At 43.6% G+C, this 17,522-nt stretch overlaps 2 protein-coding genes across 6 annotated transcripts in view; one reads left to right on the top strand and one right to left on the bottom strand.

Moving 5' to 3' along the window:
• LOC310986831 (serine/threonine-protein kinase WNK1-like) overlaps window positions 1-14,026 on the top strand; it is a 28,242-nt gene extending 14,216 nt beyond the window's left edge. For 3 of the 5 annotated variants that reach the window (XM_083972917.1, XM_083972916.1, XM_083972918.1), the window contains exons 6-28: window positions 508-596; window positions 686-905; window positions 1,072-1,173; window positions 1,313-1,697; window positions 1,817-1,962; window positions 2,362-2,445; window positions 2,809-2,844; window positions 3,179-3,286; window positions 4,479-4,558; window positions 4,644-4,806; window positions 4,896-5,012; window positions 5,108-5,221; window positions 5,320-5,365; window positions 5,465-5,602; window positions 5,882-6,723; window positions 6,814-6,888; window positions 6,984-7,103; window positions 7,202-7,523; window positions 8,553-8,712; window positions 8,825-9,015; window positions 9,735-9,902; window positions 10,006-10,235; window positions 10,794-14,026. In XM_083972917.1, coding sequence (XP_083829043.1) covers window positions 508-596; window positions 686-905; window positions 1,072-1,173; window positions 1,313-1,697; window positions 1,817-1,962; window positions 2,362-2,445; window positions 2,809-2,844; window positions 3,179-3,286; window positions 4,479-4,558; window positions 4,644-4,806; window positions 4,896-5,012; window positions 5,108-5,221; window positions 5,320-5,365; window positions 5,465-5,602; window positions 5,882-6,723; window positions 6,814-6,888; window positions 6,984-7,103; window positions 7,202-7,523; window positions 8,553-8,712; window positions 8,825-9,015; window positions 9,735-9,902; window positions 10,006-10,235; window positions 10,794-11,171 — 4,314 coding nt within the window. In that variant the 3' untranslated portion in view covers window positions 11,172-14,026. The remainder of the gene's footprint in view (window positions 1-507; window positions 597-685; window positions 906-1,071; window positions 1,174-1,312; window positions 1,698-1,816; window positions 1,963-2,361; window positions 2,446-2,808; window positions 2,845-3,178; window positions 3,287-4,478; window positions 4,559-4,643; window positions 4,807-4,895; window positions 5,013-5,107; window positions 5,222-5,319; window positions 5,366-5,464; window positions 5,603-5,881; window positions 6,724-6,813; window positions 6,889-6,983; window positions 7,104-7,201; window positions 7,524-8,552; window positions 8,713-8,824; window positions 9,016-9,734; window positions 9,903-10,005; window positions 10,236-10,793) is intronic. The other 2 variants (XM_083972919.1, XM_083972920.1) reach the window with 2 other exon arrangements.
• A 423-nt stretch (window positions 14,027-14,449) lies between these two features.
• On the bottom strand, window positions 14,450-17,310 carry rad52 (RAD52 homolog, DNA repair protein). Its single transcript, XM_083972927.1, has 8 exons — window positions 17,217-17,310; window positions 17,048-17,115; window positions 16,787-16,905; window positions 16,612-16,687; window positions 16,294-16,517; window positions 16,028-16,200; window positions 14,636-14,944; window positions 14,450-14,560 (listed from the first exon to the last, which is right to left on the bottom strand). The coding sequence occupies exons 1-8, from the start codon at window positions 17,263-17,265 to the stop codon at window positions 14,499-14,501; spliced, it is 1,080 nt and encodes a 359-aa protein (XP_083829053.1). The 5' UTR covers window positions 17,266-17,310; the 3' UTR covers window positions 14,450-14,498.
• Window positions 17,311-17,522: the final 212 nt, after the last annotated feature.

Here is a 17,522-nt window from a genome sequence, read left to right as displayed (position 1 = left end):
CAGTAGAGCTCCTTGGAGAGATGGGCTGTTGTTCTTCCTACTTTGCCATTTCAGCTCAGCTGTTCAGCTCTCATCCACTCATCGTCATCCGTTTTCCTGTAGCACCAGGCAGTTTCCTGTTGCTATTGGCTCAATTCGTCTCATCCCATCAGCTGCCCTTTACTGACTTATACCCTCCTTTTCTCATCATTTGACATTTTACACTTTTTAAATGCCACCAGACAGAATGCAGCGCATCCTTTTAAGATTGTTTGAATGGATTTGTGTGGAGATTATGTTTCCCACATTTCATATTGTGAGTTTTGAGATATATACCACCATCACAAAAGTTAAAGGGGGAGAAGTTAATTTAAGGTTGCAATCATTTCAGTAATCTGAAGACGACAGATGTTTTGTGGGATTAATTTAGGATCTATGAGTTAATGTAGACAAGATATGGGGTAGTATCCAAAATAAGAAAAGGTTAAATGAAAACCATTCTCATTCAGGTTTTTCTGTTTCCCATAGGGTGTGAAGCCTGGCAGCTTCGACAAGGTGGCCATTCCTGAAGTGAAGGAGATCATCGAAGGATGCATTCGCCAGAACAAGGATGAGAGGTCTCTAACTTAAAGAACATGTTAACCAAGTTGAGGGTTGTCGAAGTTTCCAAGAAAACATTTGCTCACTGCTTGTCTCCTCTATTTAGGTACTCAATCAAGGACCTTCTGAACCATGCCTTCTTCCAGGAGGACACGGGGGTGCGTGTTGAGTTGGCAGAAGAGGATGATGGAGAGATGGAGCTTATTAAGCTGTGGCTCAGAATTGAGGATATAAAGAAACTCAAGGGAAAGTACAAAGACAACGAAGCTATTGAGTTTTCTTTTGACCTCAACAAAGACGTCCCAGAGGATGTGGCGCAGGAAATGGTGAATTAAACTTTTAATGTGTTAAAAAAAAAAAATCAACATCTCATTAATACTGTCTCATAAAGACTGCATGACACCTGAAAAAAGACACATTATTTTTAGGTGTTTTCATCACTATCCTTTAAATGTTTATTAATGGATTCTGCCTCATATCTTTGTGCTGCAGGTTGAATCTGGTTACGTGTACGAAGGTGACCACAAGACCATTGCAAAGGCTATAAAGGACAGGGTGTCTCTAATCAGTCGCAAGAGAGCACAGCGGCAGCAGGTGTGTACTTTTGTTTACTATTCAGGTTTCTACTAAATTCACTTGAATTATATTCTCAGTCCAGAGATTAATTGTGCTGAGATGTTTACACGTTGCCTGTTTATAGATTTTGAAACATTCCCTGTTCTCTGTCTTGAAGGTCAGAGAAGATCAGGAGAAGAAAAGGCTGGATGAAGAGCTGCAGAGTCAGTTACCGCCAGCACAGCAACCAGGCCAACAGTCGAGCACTGAGTTGCCTCAGACTCAGCCAGTGCCCCAGCCTGCGTCTTATGTCCCTTCACCACCAAACCAACACAGCACACACATGTCTGCCCAACCGGTATCTCAGCAGAGCCTCCAGAGCTCCAACTACAACACTCCTCAACCAGTCCAACTGACTGGGATGGGACAGGTCATACCTTATGTCCCCCCGCCGACTGGACAAATCCCAGTGCCAGTTCAGGTTCAAAGTGTGGCCACCATCCACCCAGAGTCGGAGGATCCTGAGGCTGACCAACACCAACAGCTACAGCACCCTGCAGGAGGTGTGTGTCAAATACACTAATACGTACACTAATTTTTTTTTTTCTTAGAATGAAATTGGTTTTTGAAGGAGAGTGCATATAGAGTTCATAAATTAAACCCTCATGGCCCCCTCTTGCAGCCACTCACATGGGTGAGAAACTACCTGGCTCCTCCATCCTCCCCGAGGCCCAGCCTGCTCAGCCTGGACTGTCCTACAGCTCCACTGCTGGTCAGCACCTCCAGCTGCAGGTGTCACAGATGCAAAGTGATCAGCACCTGCCAGTGGTGAGTCATGCGTTGAATAGGACATATGCCTGTGTGTCATAAGAAATCTGACGTGTTTACCAAGGTATGTGCTCCTCAAAAGTCAGTGTATATTAAAAATAAAAAATGTCAATGTACAGACTAGATGTTTATATCCCTTTTTCTGATTTGGGCCCTGTTTCTCCTTTGCAGCAAGTCCTTGTCATTGCTAAATTCAGTGTAGACTAGGGGACAGTGTAGACAGTCTCTACAGTTGCCTGTGTAGTAAGAACAACTCACAAATCTCCATCAACTTCCCACCCACAGACTTGGCCCTTCATGTTCAGAAAATTCAGCAAGGGGTTTTGGTTTCTATCACTTTTTCTTATTTTTCTCATTCTCTTGACATGTGCGGCTGTTTTCTTTTTGTGGTGTGTAAAGGTTCAGCCCCAGATTCAAAGTGTCCAGCCTGAAGTTGTCCCTGCAGCATCCGCAAGCCAGTCTGTTCCAGGGGCGCCTCCGCAGGTAAACATTGTACTGTATTGATGAACTAAAGAGCAACTAAACACCACCTGAAAAACATTGTTCCACTGACCTCAGTGATGTTTTCAGATCTGTTGCACCTGACAACATAGCTTATAGCAATGTCACACCCTAAGTACTTAACAGCAGCAAATGTGAACTCTACACTCTCAACAACTCATTGTCAGCAAAAACATGATTTTCAGGGGTTGTTAGGTTAACCTTTAAAACCTATCTGCACTGCTTGAGGTTGATGCGTTGAAAGTAGCTGAGTGTTCAAATCCCTGAGTCTCTCCCTCGTTTACTTTTCTTTTTTTATTCTCAAGTTTCGTACTCTTACCCTGTGTTATGTTTTGTTTCTTATAGTACGGAGTTTACTACCAACCATCGCTCCCCCCTCAGGTAGATAAAATGTCCCATTTTCCTGTTACCACTTTTAGATACACCGTCACCATTCGCATAACATGTTCTGGGAAACAAAAGTAAATTTATGTGCTCTGTTGGTCACCCCAAAAAACACCCAACGCTGTCAAGTAAACAAATGATCTGATAGGTGTAGCTATGTTATCTAAAAGGTAAGTGCATGTGGCTGCAGAATGAAGTCTAAGGTAAAATATTTAGATAAAAAGAAACCGGATTTTCAGGAAGAAGCTTAAGCCACAGTAAAATGAAAACACCTTCTTACATTTTCTTTCCTATTTCTGCCACTGCATTGTAAACCTGTCTTTTCTTATAGATTCCCACCCAGCAAGTGATGATACCCCCGCCCTCTCAGTCGACAGGCCCCCCGCAGCAGCCAGAGAGCAGCTCCACTCTTCCACAGGCCGGAGCTCAGCAAATACAGGTGAGACACAATTTCCTCAATCTTGTTTACGACATTAACTCACGTACATTTTAACTCACTTATTCCACTGTCACTTCACCAGGCTACAGTATGAATTTCATGCTGTCCATTTTTATGTTTTCGTTCTTTCTAAAACTTTTTTTTCTCTTTTCTCTGAACACACACCTCTCATCACTGCATCGGTCCCCTTTCTTTCTTCCACTCTTGCTCCTCTGCATGCTGCTTCTTCCTGCATGACTCTTACTTAGTCTTGGGCTAATGATCCAAGTCCTCTCCTGTCTCCACCAATCAACGCAGAGCATCTATACTTCCTCTATCAGGCCTCATGCCTCTCTGTTCTTCAGGTACTCTACAGAGCACAGATCTAATTTGTGTGTGGGTAGTGTATGTGAATTTGGTGTGAAGCATGTGGTTCACACTTCCTTACAAAGTTTCTCTTCCTGAAGTATGTGTACGTTCATTCTTTGAAAAAACAAAGTCCACATTTTCCATGATTTTGATTCATTTTTGGTAAATGAATTAAATACATGTAAATCCTACTACAAAGTATCACCACAAATAAGATATGGAGGGCAGTAAGAGCTCTTGGTAATTTTTGTGTTATTGTTTGATACTTCTTTTTTTATTTCTCTGTCTTCCTCAACATGAGAGCAGAAAATAGTATTTGTTTTTATATGTTACATTGTGACCATAATTCAATGTGACAGCTCACAGGTTTTATTTGGGGCCTAAATTCCTGCTTGTAACAGATACAAGGTATTTTATCATGGGCAAAACAAATCACAATATTGTGATCATAACATGGCTTGAACTGGAAATGAACTTAACAGCAGTAACCTTTGCCAACATAAATAATATTGTAATAAGCACAGCTGAGGAAAATGGCCTCACTGAAGGAAATGGGATGAAAACTCCCTTGCACAGCAATGTTTACTCTCTGCCTGAGAGCTGAATAATGGCGTCTCTTGCGGTACCCAGATGCAACAAAGCCCTCCATGTTTAATAGCTCCATCTAGTGGATGGTCTCGTTTCAGTCAGTACATTTGCTGTAAAAAAAAAAAAGTTAATCTGTAAAAATGGCCAAATTAAACTGAATGAATAAATGAATTAGATATATTCTAAATGGTAATGTAGAAACAAAGGGATTTGCTTTTGACATTATTGATTTCTAATTATTTTTTTCTGTTAATAGGCTCCCGTGAGTGTTCCTCAGTCAACATCAGGAGAGCAGCCAGCAGGATCTTCTGCTCTGGTTCCTCCATCTGTAGAAAGGTGAGAAGGAAGTGATTTCTTTTTTGTAAAGGTTTCGTCAGCACCACCAGCCACTCACCCTCTCACGGACTCGTGTCTCCTACAGCTGTCTGTCAGATGCAGCTTCAGGTCTCAGTGACGGCAACGAGGGAAGTTCTACATCGGGGGGTCGCCACGAGGGACGCTCACTGAAGCGTCACCAGAGGCGATCCGTGCGTAGCCGCTCCCGCCATGAGAAGACTGCAAAGGCCAAACTCAATGTTCTCAGTGTAAGGATCTGAACCGAGAACTTTATTTTATTCTTCCTTATTCTTCTCTTTCCAACTGAACATTTTTAACCTAAAACAATGTTTTGCAGATCTCTAATGTGGGTGACAGAGTAGCAGAATGCCAACTGGAAACGCATAACAGGAAGATGGTGACCTTCAAATTTGACCTCGATGGGGATAATCCAGAGGAGATTGCACAGATCATGGTAGTAGTGGTTCAAGTTAGAGCCATTCTGCTGGATGTCCTCCCGGTATATGTAGCCATATTTACATTAGCTGAACGTTTTTTGCTCTGTTTCAGGTTGTGAGTGAGTTTATCTTGGAAAACGAGCGGGAATCCTTCATCGAGCAGGTCCGTGAAGTCATAGAGATGGCTGATGAGAAAGGAGAAGGAATTAATGAAGGAATTCCTCAGGTATTTCTTTCTCTTCTTCCCTCTAGTACACATCATCTTACTATCCATACGACTGTCCACAATCTGACTTCAACCACCTACATTTTATCTCTTTGCAGATGAGTGACCAACAACAGCCTCAGCTGTCTGTTCCCATGGTGCCAGGTGAACAAACTTTACCCTAAAACAGTGTTAACTGTTCCTCTTCTTGACTGTAAGTCTGACTTCCATCTCATATCTGACTTTTTTTTATCTTTCTGTCAGGTATTTCCCCGAGTACAACAGCCCAGGTGGTGCATTCAGCGGGGCGAAGGTTCATCGTCAGCCCAGTGCCAGAGTCACGTCTTAGAGAGCAGTTCTTTGGAGCTTCTTCTGCTAACACCTCCTTTGGAGATGACTCAGGTGAGAGAAAAGTTTCTTTTATTCTCAAAGTCGATGTTTAGTTTTTTGTATCTTAAAACTGCTTAGAATATAGATGTCACATTTTATTATCATATACACTAAATAGCAGTGAGTGTCTGAAGATTCATTATGTTACACACACACAACTCACAATGTAGTATGTTTCATTTTATCATTATGTTTTAGAAGCTATTTTCACATATTTCTCTTTGTTAGTTTCAATTGATATAATATAATACACTTTGTAATTTTTCTTTTTTTTTTTTTTTCCACCTCCAGCAATGACGTTGGGGCTTTCTCTGTCTGCTCCATCTGGGACCCTCCAGCAGGCGTTCAGTAAGATACGGCCCCCTCGTGTTGAAAGAGGCAACACCATCGATCCCCCTGCTACTGACCCAGAACCAAGCACCGTCCTGTCCACTGAACCAGGACTTGGCCCAAACTCTACCAACACTGTGGCTCCCTCGGAGGCTGCCGCTTCCACCATTAGCACATCTTTTCCTGCAGTTTCTCTCCCAACTACAGCAGCATCCTCTTCACCTCCCTCAACCGGGAGGGCTTCCCCTCCTGTATCCCGTCAGTCCCAATCTCCTGTCCCTGTCCTCACTGATCCCAGTCCACCTCCTCAGTCCTCCCATGAAACAGCCCCCTCACAACCTCCACCGGCTGCGAGCGTCCCTCCCTCGTCTTCTACCGTCGTTTCTCCTCCGTCAGTGCAGACCTCTGTCCCTGCGGTAACTGGGCCTCAGCTGAGCAGTAGTTCTGTCTCTGATCAGACTCAACCTGTCGCCGGTTCTGCGCAGCCAGTGGAGTCAGAAGGGGCTGAGCTGCAGGCGAAGGCCGCCGGTAGAGACGACATCCAAGCTCTGGATAAGAAGCTGAGGTCCCTCTTTAAAGACCAGAGCACCGCCTCAGCGTCACTGGATCCCAGTCAGAGCACAGGGACCTCGTCTCCTCCCACCGGGACGACCTCCCCTCCACCTGGAACCGTCCTCATGCCCCCATCTAACCTTCCCCTCACTTCTGGGGTCCAAGGTGTCCAGGGCCCCACAACCACGCCAGGACAGGGTATTACCCCAGCAGGACACGCCCATACCCCTCCAACTAAGCCCAGGGCACAGGTTGGTGGAAACTGCAGCATCCGATAATAGATCCAAAATACAGTTTAAGGCTTTAATTTGTGTGTTAACTTCCTACTTTATTATTTTTAGACCTTGCCCACTGGGTTTGATCCAGCTGCTACACCTCCCACTGACCTTGCGCCTCCATTACCTGGACCAAATCAGGTGAGTTTCACATTGTCACTGCAGTACAACGTGCACCATTGTGTCTGTTTTCTTGGACGGTTTTACTTTATATCCTGTCTGTGTCAATCCGCACGTCACAGAAACCCCTGGGTAATCTGGATGCACAACTGAGGAGGGCTCTGAGCCCGGAGACGGTTCAGGGAGGCAACAGGGCCCAGCCTCCAGCTGCAGGTTTCACTCTGGGACGTTTCCAGGTACGTTTTAGACGCAGCTTAAATTTTTTGTGGTTAATTTAGTGTAAAACGGGCAATCTAAAGGTTTAATAAAAACTGATCTCCATCTTCCTTCTCAGGTATCCGTTGCCACAGACGGTGTGTCCGGCAGTGTCCCAGATCCCTCCAGCGTTGTTTCCTCTTCCTCTCTCACGTCATCCTCCTCCTCTTCTTCTTCCTCTTCCTCTTCCTCTTCCTCCCCCTCGAGTCCAGAAAACACCCTCCATCGGTCATCGGCTCTGTCCAAGGGGATATGTGATACTGACACTGATGGACCGGCAGCTCTCTCTGCTGGTCCTGCCAGTCAACCTACCACTATTGGGCGCTTCCAAGTGTCCACAAGCAGCAACGCCGCTGCTGAACCCAGCACTGGCTCTAAAGTGGGACGGTTTTCAGTCACAGGTGCGCTCTCGGTTCACAGAAAATTAATAAAAGTCCTCCTCAGATTGGACTAATATATTGCAGAGGGTCCTGCACTGTACTGAGAACCAATACAAAACACACATTTTACAGTGCTACTGATAAATTCACTACTATCACTTTTAAAGAGCTGGCTAAATGAAGAATAACAACGGGTCTCAAAATCAATGGTTGACCTTTTTTTTTAAATCTCAGCTGTTCTTTTATTCCTTTGATTATGTGACCATGGTATAAGCAGGTTAATGCACTTCATGGTGCCATTTATAGAAAGTTATGGACTCTGTGGAGACATCTTCACCTCCCCCTCATCTGCTGTATTGAAATACAGTACAGGCCAAAAGTTTGGACACACTCAATGCATTTCCTTTATTTTCATCACTATTTACATTGTAGATTCTCACTGAAATTCCACTAATGAACCCTGACAAGGCACACATGTGAAGTGAAAACCATGTTCAGGTCAGGTTCACCTCTTGAAGCTCATCAAGAGAATGCCAAGAGCAAAAAGCAGTAATCAGAGCGAAGGGTGGCTACTTTGAAGAAACTAGAATTGGAGGGGTCAGAGATAGAGGAGGGGGAGCAAGAAGGAGAGGAAGAAGAAAAGAAGAAAGATAAGACAAAGAAGACAAGACATGTTTTTAGTTATTTCACACTTTTTTTGTTAATTCCACATGTGTTCATTCATAGTTTTGGTGCCTTCAGTGAGAATAAAGGAAACACATTGAATGAGAAGGTGTGTCCAAACTTTTGGCCTGTACTGTATATTGTACTGTAATAAGAGCTTTAATACCACTGGCAGACTCAGGGGCTTTCTTCTGAGCCTAAATATCGTTTTACTTTATATTTCTATCATATCAATAGATAATTCTTGGATTTGGTCAGAACATTTGCATGAATGAAAGAAAAATAAATTTTCTTCCTAACAGAGATAGATGCTGACTTTAATTCATATGAGGTCTGCAGGTAAACCTATTCTATTGCACTAATGCTCCTGTGTTAAATGTCCCTCAGTGACCCCGGCTCCAGCTGCCAGCTCCAGTTTGCAGAACGGGCCGTCGTCTTCAAACTCTGACCCGCATAACGCAAACGTGAACTACAGTAGTGACAACGACGATGACTCTGAGACCGAGGACGAGGCTTTGCAGAAAGAAATTAGCCGTCTGAGAGAAAAGTACGTCACATATCTGCAATTTTACATTTTACTCTTTCCTCTCATACAGATGTTAGTTCACAGTGCAGTAGCAATATTTAACATCACTGGGTTTTTTTTTATTTGCCCACAGACATATGAAGGAGATCCAGGCCTTGCACAGCCGTCACAATGAGGAGATAGAGTCTCTCTTCACAAAGATGGGGAAGCAGCCTCCTCCGTCTGTCATCTCCTCTGCTGGGACCATGCCGGGAGGTCGACGCAGGCTTAAAAGCAAAAGCCACAAATCTCGCAGTAGTGGACAGCCCAGCCCAATACACTCGGGTAAGAGCACTGAACCGGCTCTTCAGGTTTTTGACTCTTGAGACATTTTTTTGAGAACAATACTGCCGTTTGTGCTTTATGTACATGCTTTACCCCAAAAAGCTTAGCCTTGGAAACAGTATGTTAATGGTTAAATATAGATAGAAGCTTTATTGTCATTGTAAAAAAAAAAAAAAAAAGAATGCAACGAAGTTGCCAGTGGCCTCAAGTGTCCTAGACAAATATACACAAAAAACATACACAGGGTTCCTACAAAAGTATGGAATTTGATTTTATACATTTCCAGGTTTGGCAAAGTATGAAATATGGAAACTATAGTATGGAAATATATTTATCTTAGTACTTATCTGGGTTTGGTCTTATGTGAAGTTATTTGGGTTAATTATTTTGTATGCGCTATTAGCTACAATCTCCTGGAAATTATTTGGTGACATAATGGCATACAAATTCAGAATAATGAACAAACGATTAATTGCATAATTTATTTACATGATACACATCTAATTACTCAAATGTCACAAATTACTTGAATTTTGAAATTAGGGTCTGGAAAAAGTATGCAGTTTTGAAATTTCAAATGTGTAGCAGCCCTGCATACACAACAAGACTGGCCGACAGGAGAAATAAATAAATAAAATAGGCTAAGAATAAAGTGATGACAGTGCAACAACCACAAAAAGTGCAACAGTCTCACTCTATGCTGTGTTTACAACCTGCAGCCTCGCCTCAGAGCCTCCATGGTTCAGAGTCGCCCCCAAAGCAGGGTTCACCCTCGGCATCAGAGGCCTCGGAAACTGCAGCAGATGCGTCGCAAGCAGCTGGCAGGTCGTCCCTGCAGCAGCTCCGATCCTCCCCATCCATGCCCAGCCTCAGCAGCTGCTCCACAGGTAGGCGTAAATACTCAATCCTGTCACAGTGAGTGTTGCATGAATTGATTTCCCTGAATTAATTTTCTCTTTTCTCCATCTCGCCTCTCTTCTTGTTTCGCAGGATCACTTGGGACCAGCACCACAAACGGTTCAGGTCACTGCCAGAACCATTCGACGTCCCTGACCCAGGCGACTGGACCCACCCCCACTGCCTCTCACCCCCAGAAGGGCAAGGGCACCTTCACTGACGACCTGCACCAACTGGTGGATAACTGGGCCAGAGATGCCATCAACCTCTCCCACTGCAAGAGAGGTCCTAAAACTGGAGCACAGGCAGCGCTGGGACATGACGTAAGTGTTTCATGTTTTCTAAAAACTAGAGCATTTTCAGTGACGGGAAAAACAGTGCTGTAAAATAACGGCGCTACTGTTTTCAGTAATGAGCAGTCAAAAAAGTTACTGTTTCCCCCGTTGTTACACCGTTACCCATACTGACAATAAAATGCGCCGTTACTTGACTCTAGAAGTCCTGTCACAAAATAATACACCTGTTTAAGTGTAGTAGCTACGTTATATACACTTTTTTTTTTTCAGTCCATCAAGGTGGAGGAATATTGAGTTGGTTAGTTGGTAAGGGGGGCGAGTCCAAGTAATTTGACATATTTGAGCATTTTATAAAAAACCTAAAACAGAAGTTACTTTTCCTGGTAATTAGTTACTTTTAAAATGTAGTAATTCAGTTACTAACTTTTAGTTACATTACTATAACTAATTTATTTTTCAAAGTAATGTGGTTCAGTCTGTATGCTCACATTTCACATTACTTTTTCCTGACCTCTTACTGTTTATAATAACGTTGCATATTCAGATGTAAGATTTTATTTTTTTATTTTATTTTTTCTGTAACAGATAATCCCTCCAGCCAACATGGGCCGTAAATTCTCCGCTCCAGGCTACCTCTGCCCAACAATCCCCACGCCTTCCAACCCCACGTCCTCCACCACCAACCCAGCCAACCCCCCCGTCCCTCTCGGGCCCCGAAAAGGCTCCCTGGGCCCGGTGGCCCCGGGGTTCGGCGGCTACGCCTCGGCGCCGTACAGCGCTCCTCAGTGGGCGGGACCCACAGGCACGTGCCAGGTCAGCATGATCAACCCTGCACAGCCACTAACGCAGTACCAGCCGCCTACGACAGCTTCAGTCCCCTTGCACCAAGGCTACCACATGGGAACCGCTTCAGCCCCCCAGAAGTCCGTCAGCCCCGGAGGCTCCAACCTGAGGCCCACATAGCGCGGCCCGAGCCCCCGGTCCAGGCCGAGACGGCGCGGCCACACAGGGCAGAGAGAGCAGACAGTCGTTGATCGAGAAACACGAGCTCTCTCCGCACGTTTTGCAGGTTAGCCGTCTGGGTATTGTGCTTTTTGTTTTAATTTCATCTTTTATCATTGTGTTATGAGTTCATCCGTGTCCTTTTGGGCAGAACGAAGTCTGCCGGGCAATTGGAGGGAGAGTGCAATACATTCGCAGCACGAGTCTCACACTTAGACTGCCATTAGCTGTGGAACTGAAGCTGTGCTGAGCAGGTTGGTTGTGTCCGGTGATGTAACTAACGACCCAAAACGCACAACCAACAGCAGCCAAAGAAGTCTTTTGAGAGCAGACGTTGAAATGTTGTGATTCCTTTGAAGAGGAGAGCGTAGGAGACTTTGTGGTTGACATCCTTTCTGATCCTGACTTAAAGCCAAACTGGCACTGAAAAGAACTGAACTGAATATCACAACATACACACACCATGACTTAACACTGACCTGGTTGAGCGGATTGGGATGGTAGGATCTGTTGTCTTGAAGGGCGAGGGAGAATGTGAGTGTACAGAAAGTGGAAGATAAAAGAGTGGGACAGTAGTTTGTCCCAGGCGGAGCAGTAAAGTGTGATTGTTGAGGTAGGAGAAGGAAGACATAGTAAGTTCAGCTGGAGAGTAACGGACAGGGTTGGAACTTGAATACATCCCAGTTGCTACCTATCGATTAAAAATGCAATAATGGCAAAGAGTAGATAAACTGTCCCTTGTATCTGTGGCCTTAATCCCCAAACACATGAAACATTGACTTTGTATATAGATATTTCTTCACTGAGTTATGATTCCATGTTTAACATATTTATGTCGCTGTGAGAGTCTGGTGTCAGTGTGATTTCAGTTGTCTCTGTCATATAGCTTTATTGTCATACTGATTTATTCTTCACGTCTGACATGAAAGCCAGTGGATCTGCCACATAAAGAGGCGCTGTCCAGGTGTTGACCACCATCCAGAGTTTAAGTGGAAGAACTGATGAGGTGATGCTGCTGTAGATCACAATCTGTGTAGAGGGCGTTTGCAGGGTGATAAATTATTTGTTTTTTTGTTTTTTCTGATTTTTCACAAGAATGAAATCTCATCAAGAAACCCATGTTGACAAATGAAACCACTTCACTTAGCTGTGGGTGTGAGCAATTCGAAGTCTTCTCATCATATCATACAAAAGTAACCAGTTTTGGTTTATTAGTATCGTAGTTGTGGAAGGTTTCGGACGCAGCTCTCTCCCACTTTTCTCCCAGTTGTTTACAGACGGTGCTCAGCACTCTGACTAACAGGTTGATAGCAAAGTCACGTCACATTAAATATCTTCGCCCATAACATTTAGCCGTCTTGTCTCAAATCACAAGTGTCTGGGGTTCTCTTTCTGTGGTCTGTTTTTGTATGCGTTATTTAATAAAAAACAAACAAATGTTCTTTATGGACCTGTATTCAACCATCAGATTTTGATGTTGTTTCACTGTAATTATTATTAAAGGTTGTTAAACAACATGTAGTTAAAGGAATATAAGAAGTGCAATTGCAGGGTCGTTGTTATTGGTATCCTTCTCAGTACGCAGGAGTAGTCCTGCGGTTTATTAAGCTCTTCTATCTATGGCTGCCCTGCCCCCTTTTCTATTTTATTGTACATATGTTAATGTGAGGTAAACGCTTTCACGTAACGCTCTGTCACTAGAGTATGCTTGTGGTGACCCACTCTACATGCACATGCACTCTAACCTGTAAACATGAGGAACACTTTAGTGCCTTGCATCCTCACTAATGACAAGTTCCAGACTCATCTATAGTCCTGTAGCTGTGACTGTACTGCAGAAAAACCAGTTAGCTTAACCTGTACACAACACAAACACAACCTGACCCGGCCAAGTCAGAGGATATCTCACTCTGAAACACTGCACCAGACACCAAACACACACACACACACACACACACACAGGACTGCAGAACAAAGAGCACACTGAGTAACGTGGAAACAGTTTCTTTTCTCTCTACAGTTACATTTGTGTTGGATGTGTAATCAGCTGTGTATTTATATTTGGCTCATGCGTACTTGGGTTTTTGCTGACATTTGTTTTGTTAATTTTATTATTGAACCATTTCATAGAAGCACTTGTTCAGGCAGCGAGTGGAGCTGTATAAAGGTTTAAAAGTTGTCACTCTCAATGCTGGCTAAATTTTTTTTTGTCTCATCACCTCACACGAGTGCCATGCTGCCGCTGTGACTCTTTCACCTGCTCGTAGATTGGATGAATAGTTAAACTTCTCTAGAGAAAAACTAAGTTACTGCAATGCAGAATATGCAATGTTTAAAGTTTTATAAGGACTGAGGGGTAATGGAAACATTTGCATGCTGATGAGGGTTGTTACTGACTTCAATGTTTTTGATATTGGAATATTAGTAATTTTTTTTTTATTATTATTATTTGCCTTCCTGAGTCATCACAAAGTGTTTAATTGTCTGTTTTAATTTACCAGTATCACAGGCACAACTTCAATATCAGACTATCAATGTATGATTTCTGCATGCTGGCTTCATTGGTGTTTAATCTTACAAAATGACAACTGGCCACTGTACAGCACAAGCTCACAACAAAGCTAAAGGTCCATGTGCTACTATGATATCAGTAATTATCACAGACCTTCATACAGTACTGTTTGAGGCTACTGACACGCAGTAATATCTGTTTTATTCTTATTTCGGATCCCTCCTTACAGACTTCCCGTGATTCAGTGTCTGTTTTGTGTATGTTTTTCACATTGTACAAAATGTAAAAACAAATAAAAATATCAATTAAAGCACTTGTCATGCTTATTGGTGTAATTAAAAACATGTTAAGACCAAACTATGTCTTTTATTCACCAGTTTGAAAGGAGTAATAACTCCACTCCATGTTGAAACACTTTGAAATTAAAAGTTTATTCATCACAATTTATTGAAGGTTCTGAAAACTTGGTGTCACATCCTTAATACTTACTTCTAACATGAAATATCAAACATCTGTAACAATCAATGATGAGGTTGCATTCAATCGTCTGTCAATTTTATCATCTGTCAGATCACAGCTTTTAGACACAGCTGGCTGATTCTGAGGTAAGTTTTTTCTTTTACAAAACAAGGTAACATTTGTCAAAATAATAGACATAGCAGCAATTCATGGCAAAATAACCTTAATAAATGTGTACACACACACACAATATAATGTATATAAACAAAATAAAATCATAGCACTGGATTCTAGCATCTCGTGTTGAGAACATAAACTCAGGTGTCGAGTCTGCGTTTCTTCATGTGCTGTCCGTGTCTGTACGGACTGAAGGCTTCACCTGTAAACGTGACAGACAGAAGTCAATAAAACAGCCCAGTAACAAACGAGTAACTCTGCTCACATGAAGCTTCACCTGTTCTCCCCTGATGCTGGTTCTGGTGCTGAGTCCGGTCCTGTGCTCTGCTGCTGTACGCCTGGGCCTCGTCCGGAGGGGGTCTGCTGCTGCCCGCCGCCGGTCTCTGTGGCGTCTTACTGCGCGTCAGCATCTGATGATTCCCAGGCGTGCTGGGCCTCGGCCCTCTGGACGACGACGACCCGGCCGAGGGGACGTCCAGCTCCTCGATCCCGTCCAGAGTGAAATCCCACAGCTCAGGATCATCTGTGGAGGAAGAAGATGAAGCAGAGCTGAGCATTGTGGGTAAACCTCTGTGTGTTGCGCCCCCTGGTGGCGGTTTACAGCACCTGCTAAACGCTGGTCCCGGCTCCTGGGCGTCGCACGTCCCTCACTCAACCGACCAACGTCCTCATGACCTGGGGGGCAACACACCACATTTAAAATTATGTGCTGCTTTTAGCTCTAAATTAATTTGAGGGGTTCATGGTGGTTGAGTTAGAGCAGGGATTTCCAAAGTGTGGCGTGCAAGCTTCTGCCTGAGGGTGCCTGACATGAACAGGGTAATGGCGACGTTATGGTGCTATATTTTACTAATAAATAAATAAATAATAATACATTATTTCAAATGGGGTTTTCACAGTGTGAATAGTCAAATTCAAGAAAATCATTTGTAAATGTTTTAATAAAAAATAGAAATAAAAAAATGTGCACAAAATCCACTTCATAAATAGACTATGTCTTTTTTTCTTTTTCTTTTTTAATGTGTCAGGAATTGGGGGTGCATCGGCGAGGTTGGAAAACAGAAGGGGTGCACAGCCTGAATGGTTTGGGAACTGCCGAGTTAGAGGAGATGCCCTGTTTGTATAGTCTGAAGCAGTGATCACCGGTTTGACTCCCAACTGAGATGATTTTGGCTGTAATTCATTCCACTAATCTCTCTACCTGCTTTCCTGTCTCTCCTTTCAAATAAAGGTGGAAAATGCCCACAAAATAAGTTTTAAATAAATAATTTAATTATTTTTTGCTATTTCTATTTGTCAGTCTTCTATTTTAAAGAAATTCATTTATCTTTCTTGCAAATTCTACATGTTGTTACTGTACTGCAGCTGTAGAGGTCTATTATTATTATTTTCCATTTGTACTTTGTTTAATTTCTCTTTTTATCAATTTTATTCTGCTCCAATTAATTCAGTGTGTAGAGTGAAGGAGACTGTTTCAGCAGCTGATCGTGTCTTCATGTAGAAAGGTAGTGAGTCAGGTGTACAAGGTATTTTAATGCAGGTATGAGTGGAAAATGTATTGCTGGACAAAAAATATCTGCAGTGTTGTAATTGTGAAACCTGTCCAGTACAACCTGATTTGATTTGACGGCTTTAAACAGAATGAAGTTGCTGGATGTTTGTATTTTACCTCCAACAGCGACCTCTGTGTCCTCAGACTTGGTCCGATCCTGTTTCTGCTGCAGCTTCTTGGCCTCCATCTCTCTCCTGAACTTCTGCTGCAGCTGCTGCTGCCGGAGCTTTCTCAGCTGCTTGGGATCCGTGTGCTGCTCAGACCCGGCGTCCAGCGAGTCATTGGCAGGCCTGAGGAGGAGAAGAAGACAGGGAGGAGTGAGACTGAAGGTGATGCAGAGTTGCAGAAGAGGTGAGAAAGCGTAAAGTCAGTGGCACATTCACCTGGAGCTGCTGTTCTCGCTCCTCCTGCGCGGCTCAGGACCGGTGTTAGGAGTATGAACTTCCGGACAGTTCTGGTTCTGGTCATGGACTCGAGGCTCCAGCGGCATCCGGACGGGAGCTGCTGCAAGCTTTTCCTCCTGGACCAGACTGGAGAGCCGGGCCTTCTCCACCAAGGGTTCCCCCTCGGTGCGCTTGGTCCGGGCCGGGTCAAGAGGAGGACGAGGCTTTGTGCAGAGCAGAGGAGACAAGATTCAGCCTCTAAAGACTGAAATCAAAATAAAAGCACTACACACTTTAAGGTTATGAGCTGTTTCTGACCTGTTTGGGGATCTTGTTTATGGCTTGGAGGTATTCTTTATCCAGGATGCAGTTACCAAGGGCATTACCAAAGCATCTCAACGAGAAAACACAGATTTGTTTTTAGTTACATTTTTTGATCAAGATGATTTTTGTTCTTACTAAAATAAGACGTATAAAATGCAAATTCCAGTACTTAAGTGCCCTCTTCATGCCATCAGTGACAGCTTCCTTCCTCGCCTTTTCCAGTGACAGCGCTTTAGACTTCAGTCCTTCACTGACGCCATAGCCGACATCCTCATGATACGCCCCGTCCTGGACCAAAAATAAATGTTACACACAAACTGATGCGGAAAACATGACGGTGATGAGGGGAAAGGACACTGAACGTTTCAGGTGAGATTGTCGTGAAAGTCTTTGCTGGAATTACAATCAAGAGAAATTACAGTAATCTAACCTTCAGCTGCACTCTGATGAACGCACTAACTCCGACGTAAAACTTCCCATTGATGAGATCTACAAAGTCTGTAAGACACAAACACAGCACCTGTCAGTCTGTCTCTGGCCACGTGGCAGTGGTTTGGTGTTAAAACACGATCCTCCTTAAGGAATTCAAGGAGTCGTACCGACGTTCTGCTGGGAGATGGAGTGAGACCACCCGTTATACCCGAACATCTCGTTAGCCAGAGTGATGACACGATGACCCTCAACATAGCACACCTGTTGAAACAAGAGACAGTGTCGTTGTGCTAGCTGAGTCACAATCGAGTGATCTTATGCAGCAACAAGGATTTTGCTTGTGACCTGGATTCATATAATCCATATAATCACAAGAGTCCATCTGTTGTACAGACGCCGTCGGTGTTTGCAACGTTTCTACAGTTCAATTAAAATGTGTAAACTTGCTCCACAGCTGGAAAGACACAGTCACA

The sequence above is a fragment of the Trachurus trachurus genome (assembly GCF_905171665.1).
Source record: "Trachurus trachurus genome assembly, chromosome: 6".
Taxonomy (NCBI): domain Eukaryota; kingdom Metazoa; phylum Chordata; class Actinopteri; order Carangiformes; family Carangidae; genus Trachurus; species Trachurus trachurus.
This window is presented reverse-complemented; position numbering and strand designations above follow the sequence as displayed.